Source organism: Meriones unguiculatus, chromosome 16 (genome assembly GCF_030254825.1).
Source record: "Meriones unguiculatus strain TT.TT164.6M chromosome 16, Bangor_MerUng_6.1, whole genome shotgun sequence".
Taxonomy (NCBI): Eukaryota; Metazoa; Chordata; class Mammalia; order Rodentia; family Muridae; genus Meriones; species Meriones unguiculatus.
This window is the reverse complement of record NC_083363.1, coordinates 10,892,901-10,917,566: the sequence shown is the minus strand read 5'-3', so window position 1 is coordinate 10,917,566 and position 24,666 is coordinate 10,892,901. Positions and strand designations below refer to the sequence as shown.

Genomic DNA, 24,666 nt, shown 5'->3' with positions numbered 1-24,666 from the left:
CTGCGTTGGCTCCTGCCTCCAGGATCCTGCCCTGTTTGAGTTCCTGCCCTTTAGTGATGAACAGCAAAGTGGAAGTGGAAACCCTTTCCTTCCCAGCTTGCTTTCTGGTCATGGTATTTCCTCACAGCAATAGAGACCCTAACTGAGCTGTGTATACAAACAGACAAGGAGGTAGGGTTATTATTAGCTACAGTGGAACACGGAAGCGGGGTTATACCATACAGAGAAACAAGAAAGGCCTTACGGGCCTGGAGAGGTGGCTTAGTGGTTAAGAGCACTGTCTGCCCTTCCCAAGGATCTGGGTTCGATTCCCAGTGCACGCATGGCAGCTCCCAAATGTCTGCAACTACAGTTCCAAGGGACCTGGCACCTTCATAGGAACGCACATAAAATAATTAAAAAAAAAAAAACAAAAAAGGACTTATGGTGTACAGATGAATCAAGGAGGCAGGTTTCGCTGTTCTCGGGAGGAGGGGAGGAGTCTTCCAGCTGTAAATATCTGGAGAGAGAAAGCTATGATGGATGTTTCCTGTACATGCTGTCAACATACACACAGACCAGAGGCTTTGCCATCTGTCTGAGCCTCACTGGGCCACTGTGGGGAGGCCTTAGCGTTTCAACAGAGCTGCGGGCTGTCCCCATGGCCGTGTCCATGTCCATAGCATCCGTTCACTCAGGACTTCACTCACTCAGGGATCCTTCCATTCCCAGAAGAAACTGATCTGCACCGTCATTTCATCTGTTTAGTGCCCGTTAGAGGAAGTTTCGGAGAGGAAAACTATGACCTAAGATAAAGGTCTGACCCGAGGCTGCCTGACTCACAAGTTTCGTTTTTTCTTTCACAACAGAGCTTTACGATGTAACCCAGGGTAGCCTGAAACTTGCTCACAGCCCAGGCTGGCCTCGCGCTAGGAATCCTGCTGCTCCAGCCTCCCCAGTACTGAGAGTACGAGCGAGCGAGAGCGTACCACCATGCTCAACTCTGCTTGCAGGTTTGAGGATCCGGCCACAGGTCTGGGAAGGCAGCAGCCGGACGGCGCTTTCACTGAGCGGAGCTGGGAGGCCTATGTTTGTTCCCACGTGATCCTCTCTCCACCCCGCTGTGGCCAGGGCAGCCGTTGCCAGACACTTCTTCACCGCCACTGACCTTGTGAACCGGGTGTGTCCCCGGCCCTACCTGGGGGAACTGGAGATACCACACCCATCTCCTTGCTGTCAAGATGGCCAAGATGGCCAAGGCTACACAGAGAGAAACACACACACACACACACACACACACACACAGATTATCTGAGTAGCTCTGGCTGTCCTGGAACTCATTTTATAGACCAGTCAGACCTTGAACTCAGAGATACACCTGATCTGCAATAATCATCTGTTAAATTGTCATCAAAGAGAAAAAAAATTGTCCTCAGAGCATCTATCTATCAGTCATTAGTTTCCCTCCCTTCAGAGCCTGTCTGATTTCAGGCAACCTAAGGAACACAGTGGTTCAGTTACTCAAGGTGAGGCGTTACTTCCGCAGGCAGGCTGACCTCGCATGTGTTTCCCAGCCCTAAGAACTGTGGGTACCTAGGTGTCTCCCTGCTCCAGGATTATAAATCCAAACTTGCCTGTCCCCTTCCTTGCTGGCTTCCTCACAGCCCATTGCTGGCCTGCGGAACAGTGAACAAACACCTGCTGCTTGCCCATTGAATTCAGACCCTTGGCTCCCTTTAACTCTGATTCTTAACCTGTGGCTAGTGACCTTCTTGGGCCCCTTTCACAGGAGTCACCTAAGGCCATGGGAAAACACGGGGATTTCCACTGCAATTCGTAATAGTAGTAAAAGTACAGTTATGCAGTAGCAAAATGAAAATAATTTTATGGTCGGGGCTCGCCACAACATGAGGAACTGTATTAAAGGGTCGCAGCGTTAGGAAGGTCGAAAACCACTTCAAGTTTAACTGCCTGGGCCCCTTGCTTGCACTTGGTCTGGCTGAGGGGTCTGGAATGACTGTCCTGGTGCTGTCATCTAGAGGTTTATCTTGGCACTGCACTTAATTCACAGGAACACTTCCCCAATGAGTTTACTTCCGGACGGAGATGGAAAGAAAGGTATGTTCCTGAACTTTTCTGTGGGTGGGCCTCATCTCCTCCCCATCCCCACCCCCACTCCATTCCACCCACTCCCTCTGGGCAGGGTCTGCTCCCAGCCTGTGCCTGCTCTCTGGCCACCTCGGAAAGGAGCACCGAGTCTCTGCTTCCTTGTAGTGTGTGAGTCTACGGCTAGGGTGTGGATCCTTCATGGGGAGCCACCTTGTTCCCCAAATGGGGATCAAATGGGAGTGGGACTGGCCTCTCTGCCTCCTCAGGACTATGTGAAACTGGACCATGAAGATATGGGGGCCCTCTGTGAGCTCTCTAGAAGGGAAAGTGGGACTCTCGCATAGGTCCCCATCTTTGTTCTTTCTCCCCCCCCCCCCCAGCTATAATGATGACGTCCCCTGAGTCAGCATAGGTTGTCATGGGTTCAGGAGTCCTCAGGTGGTTGTGATCTGAGGACAACAAGCAACAGACCTCTGCTAGAAGTTCACACCCCAAGGGCTATCTTACCAAAGAGCTGTCTTACCAAAGAGCTATCTTACCAAAGAGCTACCTTACCTGGCTCGGTAAAGGCCATAGAGTTTAAACATCTGTTGTCTAGATCCCTTCATGTGGCCATCTGGTGGGACTGGGGTCACTGTCCCTTTTTTGTCAAGCTGCTTTAATTCATTAAGTGAACTGTGTTCTTTAAACTGTTTCTTTTTTTTCTCTCACAATATAATCATGCGTGGACACCATCTTAAAACAAGCCTCTTGGGCTGGAGAGATGGCTCAGAGGTTAAGAGGACTGACTGCTCTTCCAAAGGTCCGAGTTCAACTCCCAGCAACCACATGGTAGCTCACAACCATCTGTAATGAGATCTGGTGTCCTCTTGTCTCATGCAGGTATACATGTAAGCAGAGCTCTGTATAAATAATAAATAAATAAATTATTAAAAAAACAAGCCTCTTAAAGTCCAGTGTAGTAGCTCCAGTCCTTTTGCTGTTGCCAAGTTTGGAAAACCCATCTGTGCATAAATATCTTTCCCCCACCCCACCCCCAGCCAAGGGCTTTTTTGAATCTTTACTGTCGTGTATTTCACTCTTTTCTGAGGAGCTGCACTCCCATCTTCTCGACTCTCGTCTGGCAGAGAAGAGGCTTTTGCAGTAGTTCTGAGGTCTTGATTTTCCTGATTTTCTTGCTAGGGGCATCACTTCCTTTTATCTCAGAATGATCCTGGAAGTTAGGAATTCCATGGACGGTCTTTCGGCGCCCCCCCTCCTTGTTTTGGTGACATGGCCAACTGGTTCCCTCTCAGCTTGTTCCTCGATGTTAATTTGTATCTCATCACAGGAGAATGCAGAAGGTTGATTTTCATCCCTCAGGTTAGCCCAGACCAGGTCACAGTACTCCTCTTCAAAAAGGATGGTCATTGTGTTTTTCAGTCCCGGCAGCACCCAGAAAAACTGCTAGACAACTCAAATAGCACTGTTCAAAATTGGTACCCAAATAGCAGGGAACACCTACAAGGAACCTAAAGTCCCGAATCAGCAGGAAGCCTATAAAGACCTCTGCTCCCTTTCCCCTCTAGCCTTCTTCCTCTCTTACCTAGTGTTGGGGGGGTTGGAAGGTGGCAGAAATATAAGAACCCCAATAAAAAAGCTAAGAAGATTGATAGCCGTGTTTATAGTTGGTTTAGATTGGGTTTTGTGTTTGTTTTGAGACAGTGTTTTGCTGTGCACTCCTGGCTGGCTTAGAACTTGTTTTGTAGACCAGGCTGGCATGAACTCAAAGAGATCTGCCTGCCTCTGACCCCTGAGTGCTGGGGTTAAAGGTCTATGCCATCATGCCCTGCGCACGTGTGTGTGTGTGTGTGTGTGTGTGTGTGTGTGTGTGTGTGTGTGTATTCTAGATGACAGGCAGATTTGAGATATGTTTCCTGGAGCTGGCTGAAGCTGTCAAAACCCAACCACAGCCCCACCATCCTGGCTCCAGCCCTTGCATCCCTAAACCAGTTAGGTGTGGGGACATATGATGTCCCAGTGTGTGACTTTTAAAGTCTATTGACAAGGTTCTAAATACCCAAGCAGGAGGCAGGCCGACTAGAAAAGTTAGCTGCTAAAAAATGAGTACTTTGTTTTCTTCTAAGGTGTTAGAAATACTCTGAGATGGTTCAACAACCTTGGGCATGTATTAAGTAAAACTGTATCAGACCCTTGAAGTGTTTCATTTATTACACAAATTCTACCTCAGTTGAAGAAATCCCTGGATGTTGCTTATGCTGAAGGGTTTGAAATTAGACACAGAGGATGCTCCAGTGTGGCGGGAGTTTTAGTTCCTTTAAAAACCCAGTTATGGCATGTGAATGTTTTTCTTTTAATCCCAGGTGTGGGATAAGAGGCTGCTTCACAGCAGGTGGTTATGATTTGACTCGTGCTCTAGCAGGGGCATGACCTTTGCCAGCTTCAGACATTTTAATTCTGGGGACTCTAGCACAGCTATGCCAGAGCCCAGGAATGGGCATGGGGTGCTCTGAGGCAGCGGCTGGTCCCTGCTGCTGTTTACTTCTGCTATTGATAGATTGTGGGATGGCTGGATAGTATGAAGACAAAGATTGGGTTTGATCCAAGGAACCCCACATCCTGAATCAGCCAGTAAGTAGCCTACAGAAGTCTACGGCCCCTTTCCCCTCTAACCTTCTCTCTCCTACCTAGTGTTGGGAGTTGAAGGGGATTAAGGTGGAATATGGATTGGAAGGGAGGCGGAGGTATAAGAACCCAAATAAAATAGCTAATAATAATAATAATAAAGAAAAAAATGCCAACACTTAAGTGCTGAGGTGCCAGTTTCTTGAGGGTCCATTTTGGAGAGGCTGTGTGCTCATGGAGGATGCCAGCACACAGAGAGACCACAGTGTTCTGCTTTGGTTTTGCTAATGCTAAAACACTAGCCATAAGAAACTAGGAGGAGGAAAAGATTTATTTGGCGTATAGGTTATTTACATCCTGTCATAAAGGGAAGCCAGGACAGGCACTGGAGGCAGGAACCAAAGACCACCTGCCCAGGGGAGGCACCACCCACAGTGGGCAGAGCCTTCCTGTATCAATTAGCAATTAAGAAAATGCCCCCCACCCGAGGGAGGCAATTGAGGTTTCCTCTTCCCAGGTGTGCTGAGTTGACAACAAGACTAACCAGGGGAGAGAGCACAGCCTTGAGCAGGTGGGATTCTTTCAATGTGACCCCACCTTGGCTACAGGCCCAAATTCTTCAGGTAGGCTCAGACCTACGTATGTGTAAAAAGATTTAGGAGAAGCCGGGCACAGTGGTGCATGCCTGTGATCCCAGCACTGTGGGAGGCAGAGGCAGGTGGATCTCTGTGAGTTTGAGGCCAGCCTGGTCCACAAAGCGATTCCAGGACAGCCAAGGTTACACATCGAAACCCTATCTTAGAAATATATATTTAGGACAGAGAAGGTTAAGACAACCTAGGTCTCGCTGGGCTGTCCAGGCTGGTCTTAAACTTTGCTCAGTCATCCTGGCTTAGCTAGAACCATAGGCACATGCCACCATGCTCTGTGTGAGTGCTGCTCTTATCACTGCTGTCACAAAAATACCTGACAGAGCAACTTGAGGAAGGAGGTGAAAGTTGCTCGTGGTTCTGGGGCAAAGTCCATCCCATGACGGCAGCACCTTAGGCAGCTGGTTGCCTTATGCCCACAAAAAGAAGGCGACGGGATCGTGTTCTGCTGCTTGGCCTGCTTTCTCCTTTCCATTGAGTCCAGGACCTCAGCCCGTGGAATGGCACTGCCCGTATTTAGAGTTTGTCTTCCCACCCCAATCGCCCAATCTAGAAATCTTCTCACACGTGTTCAGGTGTGGTCATCCCTGTGCCATTCTAAATAAGTGGAAAATCAGCATAGCCGATACAGACACAAAGGTATCTTACAAACGTCATTAGAATTTATAGCCAGCTGAAGGAGTGAGATCATAAAACGGCTGCGCCATAAAACCTGGATGGAAATTCCCAGGGCTTCTGTGGGGAGGAAAGAATTGTGTATAGACAGCAGGTGCAGCACACCGTGAGAGGTCCAATCTGCCTCCTTGACAGCCCTCCCTGAAGTTCTGCCTCTGGTTGGGTCTAACTGATACAGACTTTGATGCCAAAAGTGATCCTAAAGGAACAGGATCTTTTTGTTTTGCTTTTCAAGACAAGGTTTCTCTGGATAGCCCTGGCTGTCCTGGACTCACTTTGTAGACCAGGCTGGCCTTGAAGTCACAGAGATCCACCTGCCTCTGCCTCCCTGAGTGCTGGGATGAAAGGTGTGCCCGGCTAGAAGCAGAATCTTAAAGATGAGTCTTCCTCTTTGGTTCTGGGTTTCTGGGATTCTTTTCATTGGATTTGATTTAAAGACATTAATGGCTCTGTTTCCTACGGTGAACATAGAGGTGGTTGCCCTAGGCATGACAAAAGCCACTAGAAACATCTGTGTGTGGGTGAATCACCAACCAGTGCCCAGGCGTCCTAGCCTGCCCTTCCTGGTGGCCTTCCCCATGGGCCTCAGGCTTCTTCTCATCATCCCGTCAGGTACTAAACTTCTTGGTGTCTTTTATTTCTGTCCATTTTCTCATGGTTCCCCCTTCAGTGGTTGATCCCTGATCTATCCATTCGGTCACTTCGTTCTCTGCCTATCTTTGTATAGTGGAGCCACGTGGCCATCCTGCATTAGCTTTCATGATGGTGGTGGCAGAGATGTCCTATGAAGCCCTTTAGGCAGCTGTCAGTGCAGTGTCTTCGTGAGCTGTGTCCCTTGTACCAACCACACAGACAGAGGGCTGAGCCTCAAACTGTAGTTGACCAAGAGGGTCAGGGGTGGGAGGTGTGCTCTGTATTTCCACCCTTCCTTTTCCTCACAAGAGAAGGCAGCTAAGCCCATGTCAGCGACAGGTAGCACCTTGGCTGACAAAGTCCAGAGGAACTGCCTGACCTGTTTACTCTGTCATCTGTAACCCTTCCGTGCTGCAGGAACCTCGGTGCCCTGGGACCTCAGTGTGTGTTCGGTCTGTCCCTATCTACTGGGAAGTTGGAAGAACCCCAGGTCATTCTGGCCAGCCAGCTTAGCCTAACCTATTCAGTGACTCCTAGGCCAGTGAAAGACTTTGTCTCAAAAAAGCATGGGGTGGGGGATGGGGTGGAAGGCACCCTGGAGTATGGGCTCCCACAGTTGACCTCTAGCCTCCACAGGCACATACACCCTCAGCAGAGGTAATCAATAAAGCCAATCGTTTGTTCTTCAAAAAGATCAACAAAGCCAGTCATCAGCAAAGCTTACTACACAGGCACGAGGGCTTGAGTAAGATCCTCTGGCACCTGTGTGACATGCCTGATCTCTAAGATAGGCCAGCAGACAGGAGGCCATACTGTCTAGCTGACTGACGAACAGGAACTTCAGCAAGAGATGTTGTCTCAAAAGTTCAGACGGATTTGAGCTAGAGGGATGGTGCAGCAGCTAACAGCACTGGCTGGCTGCTCCGGAAGAGGACAAGGGTCGGGTTGCCAGTACGCACACAGCGGCTAACAACCATTGGTGACTCCAGTTCCCAGGGATCCAATGCTCTCTCTGACTCTTACAGGCCCTGCTTGTACGTGGTTCACAGACAAGACATTCACACACATAAAATAAAGATTAAAACAAAACAAAAGAAAGATGGCTACGAGTGGTGGCACCCTCTAATTCCATCACTCAGGAGGCTGAGGCAGGTGGATCTCTTTCAGTTCAAGGCCAGCCTGGCTACATAGCAGGTGTCAGCTGGCTCTGAAGTCCCTACCTCATAATCATGCTATATATACACACACGGGGTGTATGCGTGCGCATGCGCGTGTGCGAGTATGAACGTGCGTGTGCCTGCCTGCCTGCCTGCCTGCCTGTGTGTCTCCAGACAGGTTGGGAAGTGGGGCAAAGACCCTATTATTTCCCAAGAAATAGCCTGACTGGCTGCAGCCAGCTCTTGCCATCTTCGGACATAGTACGATGAGGCATTTGCCCTTTACCAGCATGGTCTAATGAGTCCGCAACTCACGATCGGCTGCAGCTTGGCTACTGTGGCTGGCAGATCCCCGGCTGCTTGTTTACCAGAGTATTTCCTCTTAGATCAGATTGTAGTTGTTTACAGATCAAGCTAGGGTTCGGTTCCCTGTGACTGGAGCCTGCTTTGGGCCAAAGCTAAATCAATTCTGTAGACAATATTAGACCGAACTTACCTGTTTGACAATATATTTTACCACAGTTTTTTTTTTTTTTTTCTTTTTTAAATTTAAAAACAGAGTCTCAGTATGTAGTCCTGGCAGGTCTAGAATTGGCCTCGTAGACCAGGCTAGGCTCTAAGTTAGATATTCCCGACTCTGCCTCCCGACAGCCGGGACTCAGCATACCAGCAGAGCACAATTCCTCTGGGAAGGGAGTTGTCAAGCAAAGCCACTTCACAGTTCTTTTCTCGTTCTGAGGGCCCCAACCCTGAAATCACTTAAGACAGAGGAGACAGGTTTTTCAAAGACTGATTCTGCTTCCCCATATAAAGAGGGAAACACAAAGTTTTTGACTTTTCTTCCCTCCAAAAACCAGAACCAGAGCTGTAGAACTAGCCCAGTGTGGAGGGGAAGCTGGTCCAGGATTGTCATCCCTCCTTTATCCACGTCACAGAGCATCCGTGGTCCAGGCTCTCTCCCAACATCCAAGCACTAGCAGCTGCCCACTTGGGCGGTAACTGCTGGGGAAGGCCTTCTGGGTCACCCACTGGCCCGGGATGAGCCAGGGGTCCTGGGATATGGTGTCTGTAAGCTGTGAGTTGGGCCTCTGCTCTGGCTCTTGTGGATTCTTTCTCTTCCAGTGCCTGGTAAACAATTAGCCCAAGGGAACACAAGGGAACAGCTAGGGGATAAATGAAGTCACCACTGGGGACTGTGGTTGAGAGCGTGCTGGCGGGGAGAGATCTGTGAATTGCGTTAAGTTGTGGCTGTGATCTGCTTGTCTGAGACACATAAATACATAATGCCCATCCTAAGATCATGTTTTTCTTTGACTGTGGCATCTCCCTTCAGAAGTCAGCATTTTATAGATTTGGAAAGTGAGAAAAATTAAGAAGGGAAAATTCATGTTATCCCTCATAAATAACCCATGACTAATATTTTGGCATGACTCTCTTCATACTTTTTAATACCTATTTTAATGTCTTTGGGTCCATATGTCTATAATGCCGTCATTCTGTTGTTTCATGATATGAGCATTTTCCTACAGCATTAAAAAAGTTGGTTTCAAAACTGTTTCTACAATCTGCATATTTCACATGTGACTACTTCCTCATTTAATCATTCTATATCGAAATTGTGATTCACCCACTTATTCACCTGTTTGTATTGTTATGACCAAAGATGAAGGTCTGAACATTTTCAAGTCTAACCCTGGTCATTCTGTTCTTCAGAGTCTGTCTTTAGGACAGATTTCAGGAAATAGACATTCGAGAACCCCGGAGCTAAGCATTTTTGCCTTTCTTGCAAGTTAATCTGTGTACACCTGAGGTTATTAAGTTCTGTGTGGAAGGTCAAGCATGTGCCTGTGAAACCAGAATCCTCAGGCATGAATGGAAGACCCAGGTCTGACATTTCTCTCCCAAACTGGACTGTCAACATCACAGGGTCACTTGAGTCTAGTAAATCATTCCTGGTTGAGAAAGTCACACAAACACGTTTTTCAGTTGAGTGTTTTTCAGGAAGCCATTCCAGTACTCAGCAGAGCCTGATGCTTGCAGATTGCAGGAAGGGTGGATGCCTTGATTGCCAGCCACTGTTGAGTGACCTTTGTGATACAAGGGCACCCCTGGCAGACAACAACAGGCTCAGGATGCCAAAACTAGATCACCAATCTGCTCAGTAGCCCTCGTGGTACCATCACAGCTGGCTGAGCAAACTGGAATATACTAATACGTTAAAGTATCAAAGGTGGTCAAAGAAGCCGTGACCATACCCTTGGCCTGTTTCCTCTTTAATTTCTATCCATAATCACCGAAAAAAAAAAAAAGGAGGGCCAGTCCTTTTATGGACTTGGCATATTGGAGATGTCACATGCCTCAGGTGGACAATCTACTTGATGCTCTCTGCCCTGTATCCCACAAAACAGAACCATCTGAGTGGGAGCCAAGAATAACTGACCACTTTGGAGGCATTTAGGGTCATGCTCTGTACAAAGTGAACTCTGGTAGCCTCTGATTGGCAGCAATCTTTCCCAGAATGTCCGGCTCACACCAGTGGATGTGTTGCCATGCCCAACACAATGATAAGGAAAATCCAGGTCATAAGGCTGTTTCCAGCGGGCTCAAAGAAAAACATGTTCTTAGGATGGACATTATGAATTTATGTGTCTCAGACAAGCAGATCACGGCCAGTTTACCCAACTCACAGGCCCAAAGAGAGGAGCCTTTCAACATCAGTCGAGGGGCTAGAGATGGCTCAGTGGTTAAAGAGCACTTCCACAGGACCCATTTGCTTCCCAGCACTCACACGGCAGCTCACAATGGTCTCTAACTCCAGTTCCAGGAAACTTGCCACTCTCTTCTAGCCTCCAGTCAGCAAGCACACAAGCGGTGCACAGACACCCATTCAGGCAGAACACCCATGTATGTAAAATCGAAAAGAAAAAATTGTAATAAATAAAATAATTGTAAAAAGTAAAAATATGTTTATATACCAGGGGAGGTTTTCTAAGTGGCAGACCAAACTGGGCCATGGGCAACAGCCCAAGATTTAGCCCAAGGGGTAGATGAGGTCAACGAAGTGGAATGCTATGTCCAGGGCTATTCAACAGGTTCTGCTTACAGGGCAGTGACTCATCCACTTTCTGTTTGGTGTGGCTGCTTCTGCGTAAACAGCCATTGCTGGCAGACACCGCCCCAATTTCAGTTCCATAAACCCGTAAACCAGCAGAAACTGCATTAAGGGCCCCCATGGAGCTCGTGGCTTCAAGTATGGCTGTGTTCTCCTCAAAAGGCTAGCTGCCAATTTTCTTCATGTAAAGCTGAGCTACCACCCGGGCCAGGGTAGCTATATGCTTGAATAGACGGACTCCATTTACTACCATGCCTCTTAAGGCTGGCCTTTGAACTCACAACCCTCTCTCCTCAGCCCCAGTGCTGGGATTAATGGCATGTGCCACCATATGCAGAGGACTGGGGTTCTGCTCCCTATGTCCACATGGTGGCTCACAACCAGCTGTAACTCCAGTTCCAGAGGGTCCAAAGCCCACTTTTGCTCTCTCTAGGCATGGCATGCACATGATGCAGACACACATACAGGCAGAATCCCTACATACATAAAATTAAAATAAATCCTTTTTTTTTTAAGAGACATAAAGTGAGTCAGATTTGAAGGATGAACAGCTGGTCGCTGCGTCAGGGGCAGTGATCCCCAAATGCTGAGGAACTTCTAGCTCCCCTGTCAGAAGCTCCAATCAGCGAAGTTATCAACCTAACAGCTTTCTACAGGGAAGGTTAGGGTTGCTGGAACCTCGGGTAGTGACCCACAGACTGCTGGACACTTTCAGTACATTCTGCTGTCTGAACATTGCTCAAAGGGTGCTGATTTGTAGAGAATCCCATAGATGGGATCCAACAGGACAGACAGTGAGGCACTGGAGCTCAGAAGGGTAATGGGTCTACTTTAGCTGCTGGCAGTGGAGGGCGAGGATAGAGACTACAGCTTCTTTGTCTGCTGGAAGGAACTAGAATGGCGAATCTCATACTCAGCCTGGAAAAACTGAATCGCATCAGAGGATATCAGTCATGTCCTGGTGGAGGTGTCATGTCAAATAAAAGCCTTCTGGACCCTGTCATCTGGCTGCAGGTGGGGGCACAGGAAACAGAAAGGCTGGAGTCCTCCCACTGAGCCCCAGCACCCTTCCTATAGATGGGCCATCTCTTTCAATTCAGTCAAATGTCCTATCTTCTTCAAGAGCCTGTCTTGAGTTCTGAAACACATAGGTGCTGTCTATCCTAGCCTTGTCCAATGTCAAGGACTGGGTTGAGGCCTTGAAGGCAGAAAATGAAATTCTAGTCCCAGAAAAACTAGATATAGCATTCCAAGAAGCTGGTTCCCAGCAGTCACAAAACGATTTAGGGAGACAGGAATTCTGCAAACCAACACAGCTTCCCAAAGGCCAGACAAAGAGGGTTAGCACTGTACAGTGAGAATATTTATTGAGAATGGCTCATTTCAAACAAAATATATATATGTATAAAATCCTCTGCTATGCAAAAGATCCCTTTCATCTTCCTGTGGCTCGAGTGAACAAAACCATCTCCAGTCCCCAGGAGGCCTCAGAGCCCACACTGGGCTGCTGAAAAGTGAAGCTGAAAAGTGATGGGTGTCACACACTGTGGGACTTTATGATGACGAGGCTTTCTCTAGCCCATTCTCATGATTAGTGCAATGTAACACAGTGTGTCGTGCGCCCTGCCTGTGACCCTCCTTGGACAAGCAGATCTTGAAGACAGCAGCTTTCTTGCTCTTCTTACAGATAAAGGACTTGATAATTCGTGACTTGCCCTGAGAAGTCATTACCCGGGTCCAGGGACTACGTATTTTTGAGATGTCCTCAGGGTGAAGATGACGTCCTCCTACGGAGGCCACCTCCCATGAGCACCTATGGGCATGTGTGCCATACCTCACCCATCCATCTGTTGTGAAGGCTTCATCTCCTCCTACAGTCAGTCCTACCTGAAGCTCCTCTGAGGACACCCCTACCCATAGCTGCTTTGTGGGACTTCTGAGCTTGGAGCCAGTTCCTTGGGGCCCTGGGCCACCCAGCATTAAGGCAATGGAAATGAGACCATACTGAAACCAATACTAGTCTCTGAAACCCAGAGTGGCTGCCTAGCTGACAGCACCTCCTTCAGCCCAAGGATTCATCTAATATTGAAGAATATTATGGGAGAGTGGTCTGACTGCCCTTGTAAACACGGACCGCCTCTGTCCGTCAAACTACCACGGGGGCAGCTAGTGGTAGGGGGAGCAGCTACTGCCACGCCATGCCTTGAACACTGAAAGACCAAGGCCTTTGGAGTACAGTGATGGTGGGAGGCTGTTGGGGTACCCTTTGTTCTTCATCAGAGAGAGCCCATGAGGAGTGGGCTCCCTAGTCCCTATAGGAAGAGCCCATTCACTTGTCTTTGGTGCAGCTTCACCATGCAGACAGCTGGCGAGGCCAGGCCAGCCATCTTATTAAGAAAGGACTTGCTCTGGCCTATCTGCCCTGTGTAAAGAAGGGTTAGTGGTTTCAAAGTACCTGTATCTATTATTGTCTTACTCCCCACACAGTGGAAACTGAAGTCTCAATAAAACAACACCCTTGCTATCAAGACCAAAAAGACAAGTTAACTAGCTCTATTTGATGCTATCTGCTGTGCTGTGTGATACTGACACTGCCTTTCTTCCAGACTGAAGAGACCCAGTGTTCTGTGCAAATGCTCCTGGTGTGAACGCAAGGATGGATGGGAAGCTGCCTGCAGTCTCAGGAGCACAGACCCTTTAGCACCCATCCTCAAAAGGCTCCCAGATTTAGAGGGCAGATACTGCTGTGGGAAGACAAGCTGGTGTCAAGAGGCCTTGTGGGTGCAGGGGCTCTCTGGAGTCTCTTGTCAACTCCTTGTTCCTAGCACATCCTCTTCTGCTGTCACCCATTCGGCCCTGCACAGTCCTAAAGGCTCTCCACTCTACAGGAGGGTACCTCGAAGCTAAGAAGGCGTCAGCATCCCAGGGGTCAGAGAGCCTCAGAATGGCTGAGGTGTGCATACACTGCATGATAAAAAGGCCTCGTAACCAGTCCCAGAGACCAGAGTCCACGGGAGGCAGGAGAGGGCAATGACACCACCTACTATAGGGCTTGGAGTGGCCCAGAGCCACAGGCCTGGCTTTGGATGTGCTCATCCCACACATGCTTCTCTCCCCTTGCCTTGGGAGTCAGACCTGAGGTCTTCCTCTGTGCACAGCTGGAGTCGGACTCAGGGTCTTGGGACACACTCCCCCTCGATGCTCTTGGGTTGTCTCCAGCAACTACAGGGTGTTAAGGGTAAGCGGCATGATGACAGTGGTGGACAAAGCAGTCAGAGTTCCCAAAGTCTTCGTCAAACAGGCTGAGACTACAGTTCTGAAGCTCAGCCCCAGCAGCCCTGGGTGTGGGCATCCTGAGTGGGCCTGACTGGGAAAGGACACAGGGTCTGAGGACCAGCCATGCCCAGCTCCTGCCGTCAGCTGTCCAGGTAGACAAAGAGGATGTCCTCATCTGTGCCATAGCTGGTTCTGGCCTCCTCGAAGTTGCTGATGCTGGTGCTGCACATTCCTGCCGGGTGTGGGGAAGACCGGAGTCAGGTCAATGGGTGGGTTAGATACCCACCCTGCCGGTACCCAGGTTGACTGGATGGGCTCTGTGTTCTACCTGTCTCACTACCTCTCAGCATAAGACTTCCGCCCCTAGGAAACCTTTCCTGTGCACTCTGGCCTTTATGAGTTATTCTTTCTTTTGATTCCTTTCCAGTTTAGCAGATAGAGAAAGGGAGTCCAAATGGGAAGAAAAGAATGTTACATATGTTCAGGCCACACAGATCAGAGAAAGAAGCCCTTCTCCACACCATGATGTAAAGATGGTGAACAGTCTGGCCAGACTTGCTAGCTCGTGTTCTGGCTATCCCATGAAGTCCAAGAATGGGGACTATAGCCTGTGGAAGAGAACTTATTGGGGACCTGAGCAGTGGGGTGAAGCTGGTAGTGTGGGAGAGGTGGCTGGTGGCCAGGATAGCAGCAGGCTTGTTTGTGACCCAATAGGCAAGGCCTAATGACAGAATCCCAGGAGAAGGGGCTCTGGAGACAGACATCAGCCATACCAGCTTGAAAGGGAGGAAGTTGTGAGGTCAAGGCACAGGGGACAGCAAACACAGCCCACCCTGGCCCTCTGGCACCCAGCACTCACGGTCAGCATAGGCTGGGTTGTTGTAGAAGATGCACCCAGTAGCCCTGTTGTAGCCACGCAGAACGATGAAGTGGCCCTGGTAGTCGGGGCTGCGGCAGAAACAGCGGTGGCCACTGGGGGTGAAGCAGCAGTACTTGACAGGGCTGGAGCACAGGTCACAGTGCAGCACCCCTGAGTTCACCAACACGATAGCCACGTGGCCCTGCGCCAGGTGTGCCTGGATGTCCTGCACGCTCACTGTGCTGTGGGCAGCAGGGAGGTCAACCAGTGCCAGTGGGCTCTTGTCTCCACCTCCCAGACTGAGGTCCCCCAGTTCACACCCCCTCCTCAGTGTTACAATACATAAGGACTTGGCTTGTCTGCCCTCTGCCCTGAGCTCCCTGCAAGTGGCAACATCCTGGCTTGTCACTGTGACCCAGGATAGAGGGGTGGGAAGGCTTACCATTTCTCCACTCGCACCTTGCAGGCCTTGGCTTGTGCAAACAGCTTGTTCACCCGGGTCTCCTCTGTGTCAAAGTGCTTCCTGTAGAAGGACTGACAGAGAAGGGCAGACTGGAGTCACCCATCCTGCATGCACACACTCCATTCAAATAAAACAAAGAGACTGTTACAGAAGTAGGGGTAACAGGCTGCGAGAGCCCTACTTCGGGCAAGCAGCTTTATCAGCATGCCCAGGATGAAAGCTTTGTCTGGCCCTAGCTGGAGAGTGGACAGGACCACACAGGGGCATGGAGAGGATGCTCAAGAGATGAGAAAGTAGAAGTCTTGGAGCAGCTTCCTGAGGAGGATGGGTCAGGCCATTCTCTGGTAGATGTGAGTAGTAGCCTAAAGCAGGGGAGCACGGAGGACAAGGCTGCCCTCCTAACCCCTGCCAGGACGGCTCAGTCACAGCCCAGTGTAGTCAAGTGTGAGTCACAGAACATACTCTGCTTGGTGCTCATGTGACCAGAGCCCCAGGAGGCAGGCCAAAGACATCCTGTTCTCAGGTCCCCTTTTCTGTCTTAAGATTTAGTAGCCTTCTTTACCTGGCATGGAAGGTTCACAGAAGAATTAGGCTGACTGCCACTGGTCACCATGTGACAGTCCCTCTGCCAAGGAGGCCAGCAGAGACTACTCTGCCAAGTCTTGGCGCCTGGGCCAAGATCGCCTCAAGGGCAGGTAAGACCGGCTCTGGCTTTGCAAGGGGATGGAATTCACTGGTGTGTTGGTACAACCACCTACAATGGCTTGATTTTTTCAAGAGAGGGGGAAAAGAGAGAAGGACAGACAAGCAGACAAGACAGCCAATATATGCTTTCTTCCAGGGTACCAATTACCTGGCGAGAAGGAAGAAAACAAGCCAATGATAGTCATGTGAGATCAGTGTACTCTGCAGCCTCTAACCTGTCCTGTGTTACAGTGGAGACAGATACAGAAAGGCAGACAGTCCAGGACTCAATGTGGAGAAGCTCCATACAGGCAAGACCTCGAGGACGTGTATCTGTAGTGTCCCTGCCACTACCACCGGTCGCTGTACACCCGTGCATTTACTCAAGTGTCCAGGCTTTGACCATCCTCTCTTGTGGAGTGTGAAAACTGGGTGAGTGATAGTTGGGTGAGTATGAGAAGTGGGTGGCCTAGGCCTCTGGTTTTCTGTGTGCAGAAGGCCCTCCCAGTGGGAGCTGCCCACCTGGTTCTTGTAACCCTTGTCAACACCCAGAGTCTGGGTACAGAAGCGGTGTCTCACACCAAAGTGGCGCATCAGGTAGGCCAGGTCGATGGTCCAGATGCTCCTGGTCAGCTGCAGCTCCTGCAGGGCATTTTCAAACTCCCCGTCGTCTAGCTGGCCCAGGTACCTGAGGGCAAGAGGGCAAAGAAATTAGCTTGTTCTTAGAGCAAAGCTAGACCAGACCCTCCAATCTGAGTGCCACAGCCACTGCTGGCACTTTTGATCCTGTATCATGAAACCTCCGTGGCATGCCCACCTGGTACCTGAGTACAACCTGAGGCTTTCAGGGCTCAGGTGCCTGGCACACTGAGCCCCAGAGTGAAGGGCCTGGATTTTAGTTCTTGCATCTCTTATGGACTACGTGAACTTGGAAGTTCACATGAAGTTGCTGCTCTCTGGCCTCAGTGACTGCATATCTAAGATGAAGTACTTGGATCACAGTAGTTTTCAAAATTGCAGGCACTAAACATTTTGTCAAACTCTATCTTTCCCAGAATTCTTGTCTGTAAGGTAGATAAAGGAAAACTGATCTGGGCCTCCTGTTGCCCTTGGTGATGGTAACAGTCCTTTCCGCCTCAGACTACCAGATTCTTATGTTTATGTAGCATTCTGCTATCAGAGAGCTGAAAGGTGAACCAGCCACCACCTCAACACCTGGGACTTCCCTGATCATCCCAAGCATCACCTGAGCCAACACTTGAGCAGCCTGATCCACCCTTGGTTCATGTTTAAGATACGACAGGGCCTAAATGGAAGCTGGGCCCTGACACGGTTCAAACAAAGCCAACCCATACAGATGCTGGATCTCCTCCAGGCTGCTTCCCATTTCGTCCCTGGGCCACAGCAGGGGTAGACACTCACCGAAGCACCATCCTGGAGCAGGCCAGGCCGCAGTCCCAGTGGTACAGCTGCTGGATGATGGGCACAGGCAGCTGCACAAAGTCCCCTGCAAAGAAGCAAGGGCGAGGAGTCAGGGTCTCCCCACGGTGCCCGCCAGTGGCCTCCCCACTGGAGACACCACCACAACTGCTGCTGAACCTCCACAGGCTCTCAGGGCCTGGCCCACAGCCCCTGCTCTTACACCACCAGCACTAAAGCCAGCTAGCCCTACTCAAAATCCTCCAGTGTGTTGGTCCCCACTTTAAGACAAAGCAGTGTTAGCTGCTGACTCAGCATGTTCAGTTTTGCATCATCAGGGCCCACTCTAGGCAGCATCAGCATCTGCCATGACCCCTCACACTTGGCGTGTGGGGGGGTGGTGTCACTACACGCAATTTCCCACACACGTTTTGGCTTCTCCCATGAGCTAACCTTGGAACTCACTCTTCTAAAGTGTTGCCCCTCTCCTCAGTGTTTCAGATAAGACCATGGCTAGGAGGAAAGAAATGTCACATAGGCTAGTTAAGCAGAATGTTCCTCCAAACTCCAGCTAGTATGGTTCCTGGGAAAACCTCTCAGCCTGTCCATTCCAGGCTGTGACATGAGCAGAAAGGGGCACACCTAGGCATTCTGGCACTGGCTGACTCAGGGCAGGCAACTCTTTACCCTCCTCTCACTGGAATGAGTTTTGCTATTCCTCATGTTCCAAGATCCTGGCACATGTGCTGCAGCATAGTGACAAGTGACACAGCAAAGTCCAGTTCCAGTGTGTAAGCAAGAGCAAACAGATTTAGCAGATAGCCAGCAGGTTAGGAAAACAATGGGGTGTGCCTCAGAGAACACAGCAGGGATGGCAAACAGCATGTGCTGAGGCCCTGAGGGGAGGACAAGCTGGCCGGTGACCTGCAGGACCTTAGCCTGTGAATACGCACAAAGTTCAGTCTAGCTGGGTAAGGTGACACAAATTTATAATCACAAGACTCAGGACACTGAGATAGGCGGAAATCACACACACACACACACACACACACACACACACACACACACACAGAGACGGAGGAAGGAAAGGGGAAAGGGCAATCCAGACTAAAAAAAAAAAAAAAAACAACAGGAGGAAGGGGCTGGAGAGATGGCTCAGCGGTTAAAAGCACTGGCTGCTCTTACAGAAGACCCAGGTTCAGTTCTCAGCACCCACAAGAAAGCTCACCATTGTCTGTAACTCCAGTTTCAGGTAATCTGACATCTTCCCACAGACACACATGCTTAATACACATAAAACAAAAATTTTTAAGTTAAAAAAAGAACAAAACCAGAAGGGACTTCTTTAGATTGGTCACCACTTCGTTTACTAGACACACGGAAAGCAGGTCTATTTGGAGTCCCCTTGAGGATTTCTGGGATCTCCCGGCCGGTGACTACCTCTATACAGAGTCATGCAGGAGTCCACCTACCAGCCATCCCCTCTCCTCCTGCTCTCCCCTATCTTCAGACACTGGCTGAAAGGCCACTATTTCTACAGCTTTCCATAACCCCAGGCTGGTCATTGCCTATTCCTTGATCCTTCCATTGTAATCCTTTCAGCCCAAGTTCACACTTAGGGTTACAGAATGCAGCCCTTACACAGATCTGATCTGTAGCCTGCCGGACAGGGACTCGTGACTGTCCCTGGCCCTTCACCTCCAGGTGTGCCTGTGGGAGGCAGGACGTAATGGCAAATAGGCCACCTGACCTTTCTGTGTCTGCCTCCTCTTCCAGGAAATGGACCACCACCAAGCGACCACACCGAATGCAATAAGTAAGTGGAGCGACTATATGCATAATGTTTTATATGAGAAATGTTTTATGTGAACCTGCTGTGCAAGGCCTAGGCCAAGCTGAGGCTTTATGCCCATCATTCCCTTTGCCCCAAACACCTCTCAACCTAAGTCTTTCCAAGGCCCTTGGCCTTTTAACATTTTGTAGATTCGGTCTTGTCTGACCCCTTCCCACATCCTGTCCCATCACCTGTCCCTACACACAGCAGCCTGAGGAATTTTATCTACAGTTTCTAATCCTTAGAGTCCTTGGGATGGGCAGATGGCTCAGTAGATAAAGAGCTCAAGGGTAACGACCAAAGTTCAGATCCCCAGAACCCACCCCTGCCTGTACTCCCAGCAAGCAGATGGAGAGGAAACCTCTAGAGCAAGCTGGCTAGTCACACTAACAGAAACGGCAAACTCAAGGTTGAGTAAGAGAAGACACCTGATGTCAGCCTCGGGCCTCACGTGCATGCACACACATGCACCCACATATATGAGAACACACATATACACAACACACACACAAAAAAGGTAAAATCTAAATAATAAAAATAAATGAAGTTCTGACTACCCCACTACATACTTTTTAAAAAACTGGGCTGTCCTCAAAGTCGATCAATAGTCAAAGGTGACGCTGAACACTTCTGATCCTATACCCCACCTCCTGAGGGATTACAGGCACAGGCCACCTTGCCTGGCTTTTAGTGGCTCCGGAGATGGCACTAGGGGCTTCCTGCTGGGTGATCACTATACCAACTGAGCTACCTCTCATCCCTAACCACCTACAACGGCCTGCAGGTCCCTGCCTAACCTGGGTCTGCCAGACTCACTTCATCTGCTCTGGTTGTGCTATAAACCCAGCTGTCCTAATTGTGCAGGAGTGCCTTTACCCACATGGCCCCCTTAGTCTGATTCTCTACTGTTCTTGCCATTTCAGCCTTAGTTCAAAAATCGCCTCAGAAGTTTCTATCTGACTCTGAATTTGATGGGTAGGAAGGGCATGCCTTCATGACATCCTGTTTATTTCATTCAGTGCTTGGCAAACGTAACAAAAGAAGCTACTGTCACCCCCCTAGACCTTGAGCTTCCTGAACAACAGTGATGGTGTGAGTCTGCATCCCCTCACCAAAAACCAAAATTCATGTTGAAACATAAACCCCACAGTGGTGGTGGTAAGCAGTTGTTGGGTCTTGGGGGCTGAAGAGATGGCTTAGTGATTATGCATACTGGCTGCTCTTCCAGAGGACCCAGGTTCAGTTCCCAGCACCTACATGGTAGCTCACAACCAGATAGAACTCTAGTTCAAGGAGATCTCCAAATGCTCTTCTGCCCCAAGAGCACACTCATGATATACAGACAGACCCACAAGCAAAACACTCATACACATAAAATAAAACCTTTAACAAGAGAAGCTGGGTCTTTAGGAAAGTAATTGCCCAATCATGGGGTCTCTGAATTCTGGCCTTGTAAAAGGTGAGGAGACACTAACCTAGGCCTGTCTTGGTTTCCTTTCCAGTCGCTGTGACGCAACACCCAACAAAATTAATTTAGGGGGAAAAGGGTTTATCTCGGCCCACAATTCCAGATTATATCCATCATTTCTGGGAAGTCATAGTGGTAGGAGAGAGCCAGTCATATCGTTGCCAAAATCAAGAACAGGTAGCCAAAAATAAATGCATGTCTGTCCTTCCTACTTTTTATCAGTTTGGGGCGTGGCCCAGGAAATCGAGCTACCCACATTTAGGGTGAGTCTACCCAGATCAATTAACGCATTAAGAGAATCCCTCAGAGCAGAGCTAGACAATTTCTTATTAAATTTCTTTCCCACACGATTATAGATTGTATCAGGTTGACAATTAAAACTAAATGGCTGGAGACTGCTCGGCAGTTAAAAAGTGCTTGATGCTTTTGCAAAGGACCCAGGCACAGATCAGTTTCTAAGCACCTAGGGTGGCTTATAACTCTGTAACTCTACTGTCTGTAACTCTACTTCAAGGGGTTCCAACATCCTCTTCTAGCCTCTGAGGGTACCTGCATGCAGACAAAACCCTCAAGACACCTGAAATTTTAGAAAGGAAATCTTAGAAAGAAAGAATGCTAACAGTCATGGGCCTTTTTCTTTTTATCTTTCTCATACTCTTCTGTACAAGGACACAGTATTTCTCCCTTTCCTCTCTTCCTGCCATGTGGGCATATCTGGAGAGAGTTTCTAGAAGGAATGGATGGATCTTGTCCTGAACTTGCCAGCATCTTCATCTTAGAATTGCCAGTCTCCAGAACTGAGAAAATAAGATTTCTCTTGTTTATGAATTATTCCAATGGACTAAGACACCAGGGAATGTCTTGTTTGCTGTTTCCTTGCCTGAGGTTTAGTAGTAACCTGTTGTTATGCTTGAGGTTGGGGATGTAGCACTTGGCTGGCACTGTCCAGGACCTAGGTTCAATCCCCAGTGCTACAAATTAAAACAAAACAAAACAAAAAAAAAAAAACACAAAGTCACACTTACTGATGTGATAGCCTCTGGGCACACCAAGGTGACGTAAACCTTGGTCTCCAGGGACTTACATTCTAAAACAGTTCTCCCACAATATGCTAGTGCGGGTATAGCTCTATCAAGATGGTGTCTTCCCTTTTCAGAACCCTCGTTAAGTCTGTAACCAGCCTTTCTGCTCTGATCTACTCAGGCTGACCACTATCCAGGTTTTCTTTTTATTCAACCATTGGTCTGGAATGTTGCTTTCTCATCTCTGGCATGCAAATGCTCTGTTCCCTCTACTCTCTCTGTCTCTCTCTCCATCTCTCTGTGCCCTTTAATATGCTCACAGAGGGGGCATCTACTTTCTCCTGATGGTCAGCCTGAGAATCCTATGATGGGCATGCAGGGCCAAGACTGCATTTGCCTTTTCCCAGCCCTCAACCACAGATGACACTTATTTCTGCTGTTGAACAGGTTTCTGATTTCTTGGTTGGTTTGTTTTAAAGCTCCCGTCCTTTGAAATACCTACTTGTCACTACAAAGTGCCCATTCATTCTAGGCTTCCAGATCCCAACCTTCTCCTGAAGGCTTCCTCCTTAACCTGTGGCCTGAGCTCTGGTTCTAATTTGTTGGGTTATGCCTTCTCTTAGACTGTTGTAAAATGTGGTACAGGACAGTTGCTCCTCAGGCCCCTAAGAGATTCAGCTGTCTCTCCTCTTTCCTCGGCTTAGAACTCCTAGATCCTGAGGCCTCACAAGCCAAACATGCCTGCTTGACTATCCTGATCCTTAGCACAGAGACGATGTTTTCTGGGGGTAGATGATAAGGGTGGAAGAGGTCCTGGTATTTGTCCTGATAACAGCTTTAGCATTCAGAGCCCAAAAGTGCTGCAGATATTGATGCCTTAAGCCAAGCCAGTACTCCATCTGAGAACTAGAGTCCGCTCTGGAGAAAGCCCGGGCCTGGCTTCAGGTGTTTGGTTGTCACAAGAGAGAGAAGGCAGTGAACTCTTCCTGGACACTTTAACCCTCTCAGACTGTCTGCTCACCTCAAAAAGTACAAAAAAAAAGCAGTAGCCTACTTTACTGGGATTTATGAAAACTAATTTTACAGTCTATAAACACTTTAACACTGCCTGTGCCTCTCAGCGCCCTACACAAGTGAGCCATTATCTGCAGAGGATAAGAAAGGGCAACGATCTTGTCAAAGTTCACAGTGTTAGGTAACTGGAGTTAAGAGAGGAGGGAATTCCAGCTTAGGTCCAAGCCCTGTTCCAGCCTACAACCAGAAGGAACCACTCCCTGAAAGTGATGCCACTCTATAACTAAGTGGTTTGGATCTCCAAACCCCTGGACCCCCCCTCCCCCGAGACAGCACCTTGCTATAATAGTTTGTTAATATCAACTAACTCTTGTGCCTTAAGCAGAGCTCCACTATGGCTTCCCGCTTTCCCCACTAATGGGGAACCAAAGGGGCTCGAGGTTTCTAGGGGCAGAGGGAACCAGAGAACAGGAGCAAGACAAAAGCGCCGACTTTGGGATGCCAGAAAAAACAACCACCCCTTTTGCTGAGTGTTCTCAGGCCATTCTCTGCCCATTCTCCTGGCTCCAGGCTTTCCACAGTTCCCCGGGGAACAGGATCACCCAACGTGGTTCAAGCAGGACTATTCGTTTCTGGGGAAGGTGGTGCCTTTGCCCCTTGGACTTTTCCCCTTGACTGCTCTCAGAACTCCCTGGGCTTCAAGCCCCGGGAGACTCAGGAGCAGTCAGAAGTGGAGGAAGAAAGGTGCGAAGAAATAGCCACCTAGCTAAGATCCACTAGAAGCTCCAGGCTGGGCTGATGCCGCAGACTGCCCAAGGTCGCGCGGCCAGACCCTGCCCGGCTCTAGGGCGGAGTCCCCTCGGTTCCCCCAGCGAGGGCAAGGCCCTTCGAGAGGCACTGACCGGGCTCGAGCGGCTGCCCCGCTGCCTCTGCCTCCGTCCTCATGACCCGGGTGGCGCAGGGCTCCCATGGCCCCGGCCTGGAGCTGATTGCAGCTGCGACTTCTGCTGGGCAGCGAGCGCGGCCAGCGCGCGTAGAGTCCCTCCGCCGCCGCCTCCGCGCTTCAGAGACGGGTAGGCGGAGGCTAGGCCGCCTCAAGCCACGCCCGGTCCCTTCCAGGTCTGGGACGTGGAAACCCGCCCATTCTATAAGCCACGCCTCTTCCCGTCCACCCACCTCTCCTCCATAAAGCGCTACCCCCGGGTCGAGCCCCAAAACGTTCTCCGGAAGCCCCGCCTCCTTCCTGAGTCCCGCCCCCAAAGCCCTTCCCTTAGCGACGTTTGGTCCCCGCAAACTCTTGCACTTTCCCTCCGCTAGATCTGCCCCTTTGCCGCCTCAGGTGTTAGCTCTGGTCCCTCGCAATGCCTCATCCACCGAGACTCTAGGGAATCCTTTTCCGACTCCCGTTAGGTGATTAGTGATGTCTCCCGTGCTCAGTGCGCCCCTTCCCTGAAGGCGACCGGATTGAATGCTTAAATTCCTAGTCCGAGCCTCACCTCCTGTCGCCCCAGAGCGTTGGGCTCAAGCCTAAATCCCGCCTAATTCGTCCCTGGAGTACTTTGTAAAGGTGGGGTTTTCCTTTTCGGGCTCGAGGATTGATGTTTCCGGAGGTCCTCGGGCCCTCTTCAGTGCCGGAACTATAGTGCTGGAGATCTCGTTTCCCAGCCGGCGTAGTAAGGAGGAAGCG

The 24,666-nt window shown here is 49.6% G+C and overlaps 1 protein-coding gene across 3 annotated transcripts; it reads right to left on the bottom strand.

Annotated features, from left to right (window-relative positions):
- Nucleotides 1–12,281: 12,281 nt before the first annotated feature.
- Gucd1 (guanylyl cyclase domain containing 1) lies at nt 12,282–24,612 on the bottom strand. 3 transcript variants are annotated; one of them, XM_060369359.1, is made up of 6 exons: nt 24,476–24,612; nt 17,645–17,729; nt 16,745–16,910; nt 15,518–15,609; nt 15,076–15,317; nt 12,282–14,448 (listed from the first exon to the last, which is right to left on the bottom strand). In XM_060369359.1, exons 2-6 carry the CDS (start codon nt 17,653–17,655, stop codon nt 14,357–14,359), a joined length of 603 nt encoding a protein of 200 aa, XP_060225342.1. In that variant the 5' UTR covers nt 17,656–17,729; nt 24,476–24,612; the 3' UTR covers nt 12,282–14,356. The 3 variants fall into 3 exon arrangements, with proteins under 3 accessions (XP_060225342.1, XP_021509430.1, XP_021509429.1); XM_021653755.2 differs by lacking the exon at nt 24,476–24,612 and adding an exon at nt 23,882–24,101 and having other exon boundaries at nt 15,076–15,188; XM_021653754.2 differs by lacking the exon at nt 24,476–24,612 and adding an exon at nt 23,882–24,094.
- Nucleotides 24,613–24,666: the final 54 nt, after the last annotated feature.

What these genes read in the sequence shown, in the direction of transcription:
- Gucd1 (XM_021653754.2), bottom strand. Translation starts at nt 23,924, where the DNA reads ATGAGGACGGAGGCAGAGGCAGCGGGGCAGCCGCTCGAGCCCG. An exon ending in GGGGCAGCCGCTCGAGCCCG is followed by an intron (nt 17,730 to 23,881) that starts GTCAGTGCCTCT and finishes GCTTCTTTGCAG; the next exon opens with GGGACTTTGTGCAGCTGCCT. An exon ending in TGCTCCAGGATGGTGCTTCG is followed by an intron (nt 16,911 to 17,644) that starts GTGAGTGTCTAC and finishes TCTTGCCCTCAG; the next exon opens with GTACCTGGGCCAGCTAGACG.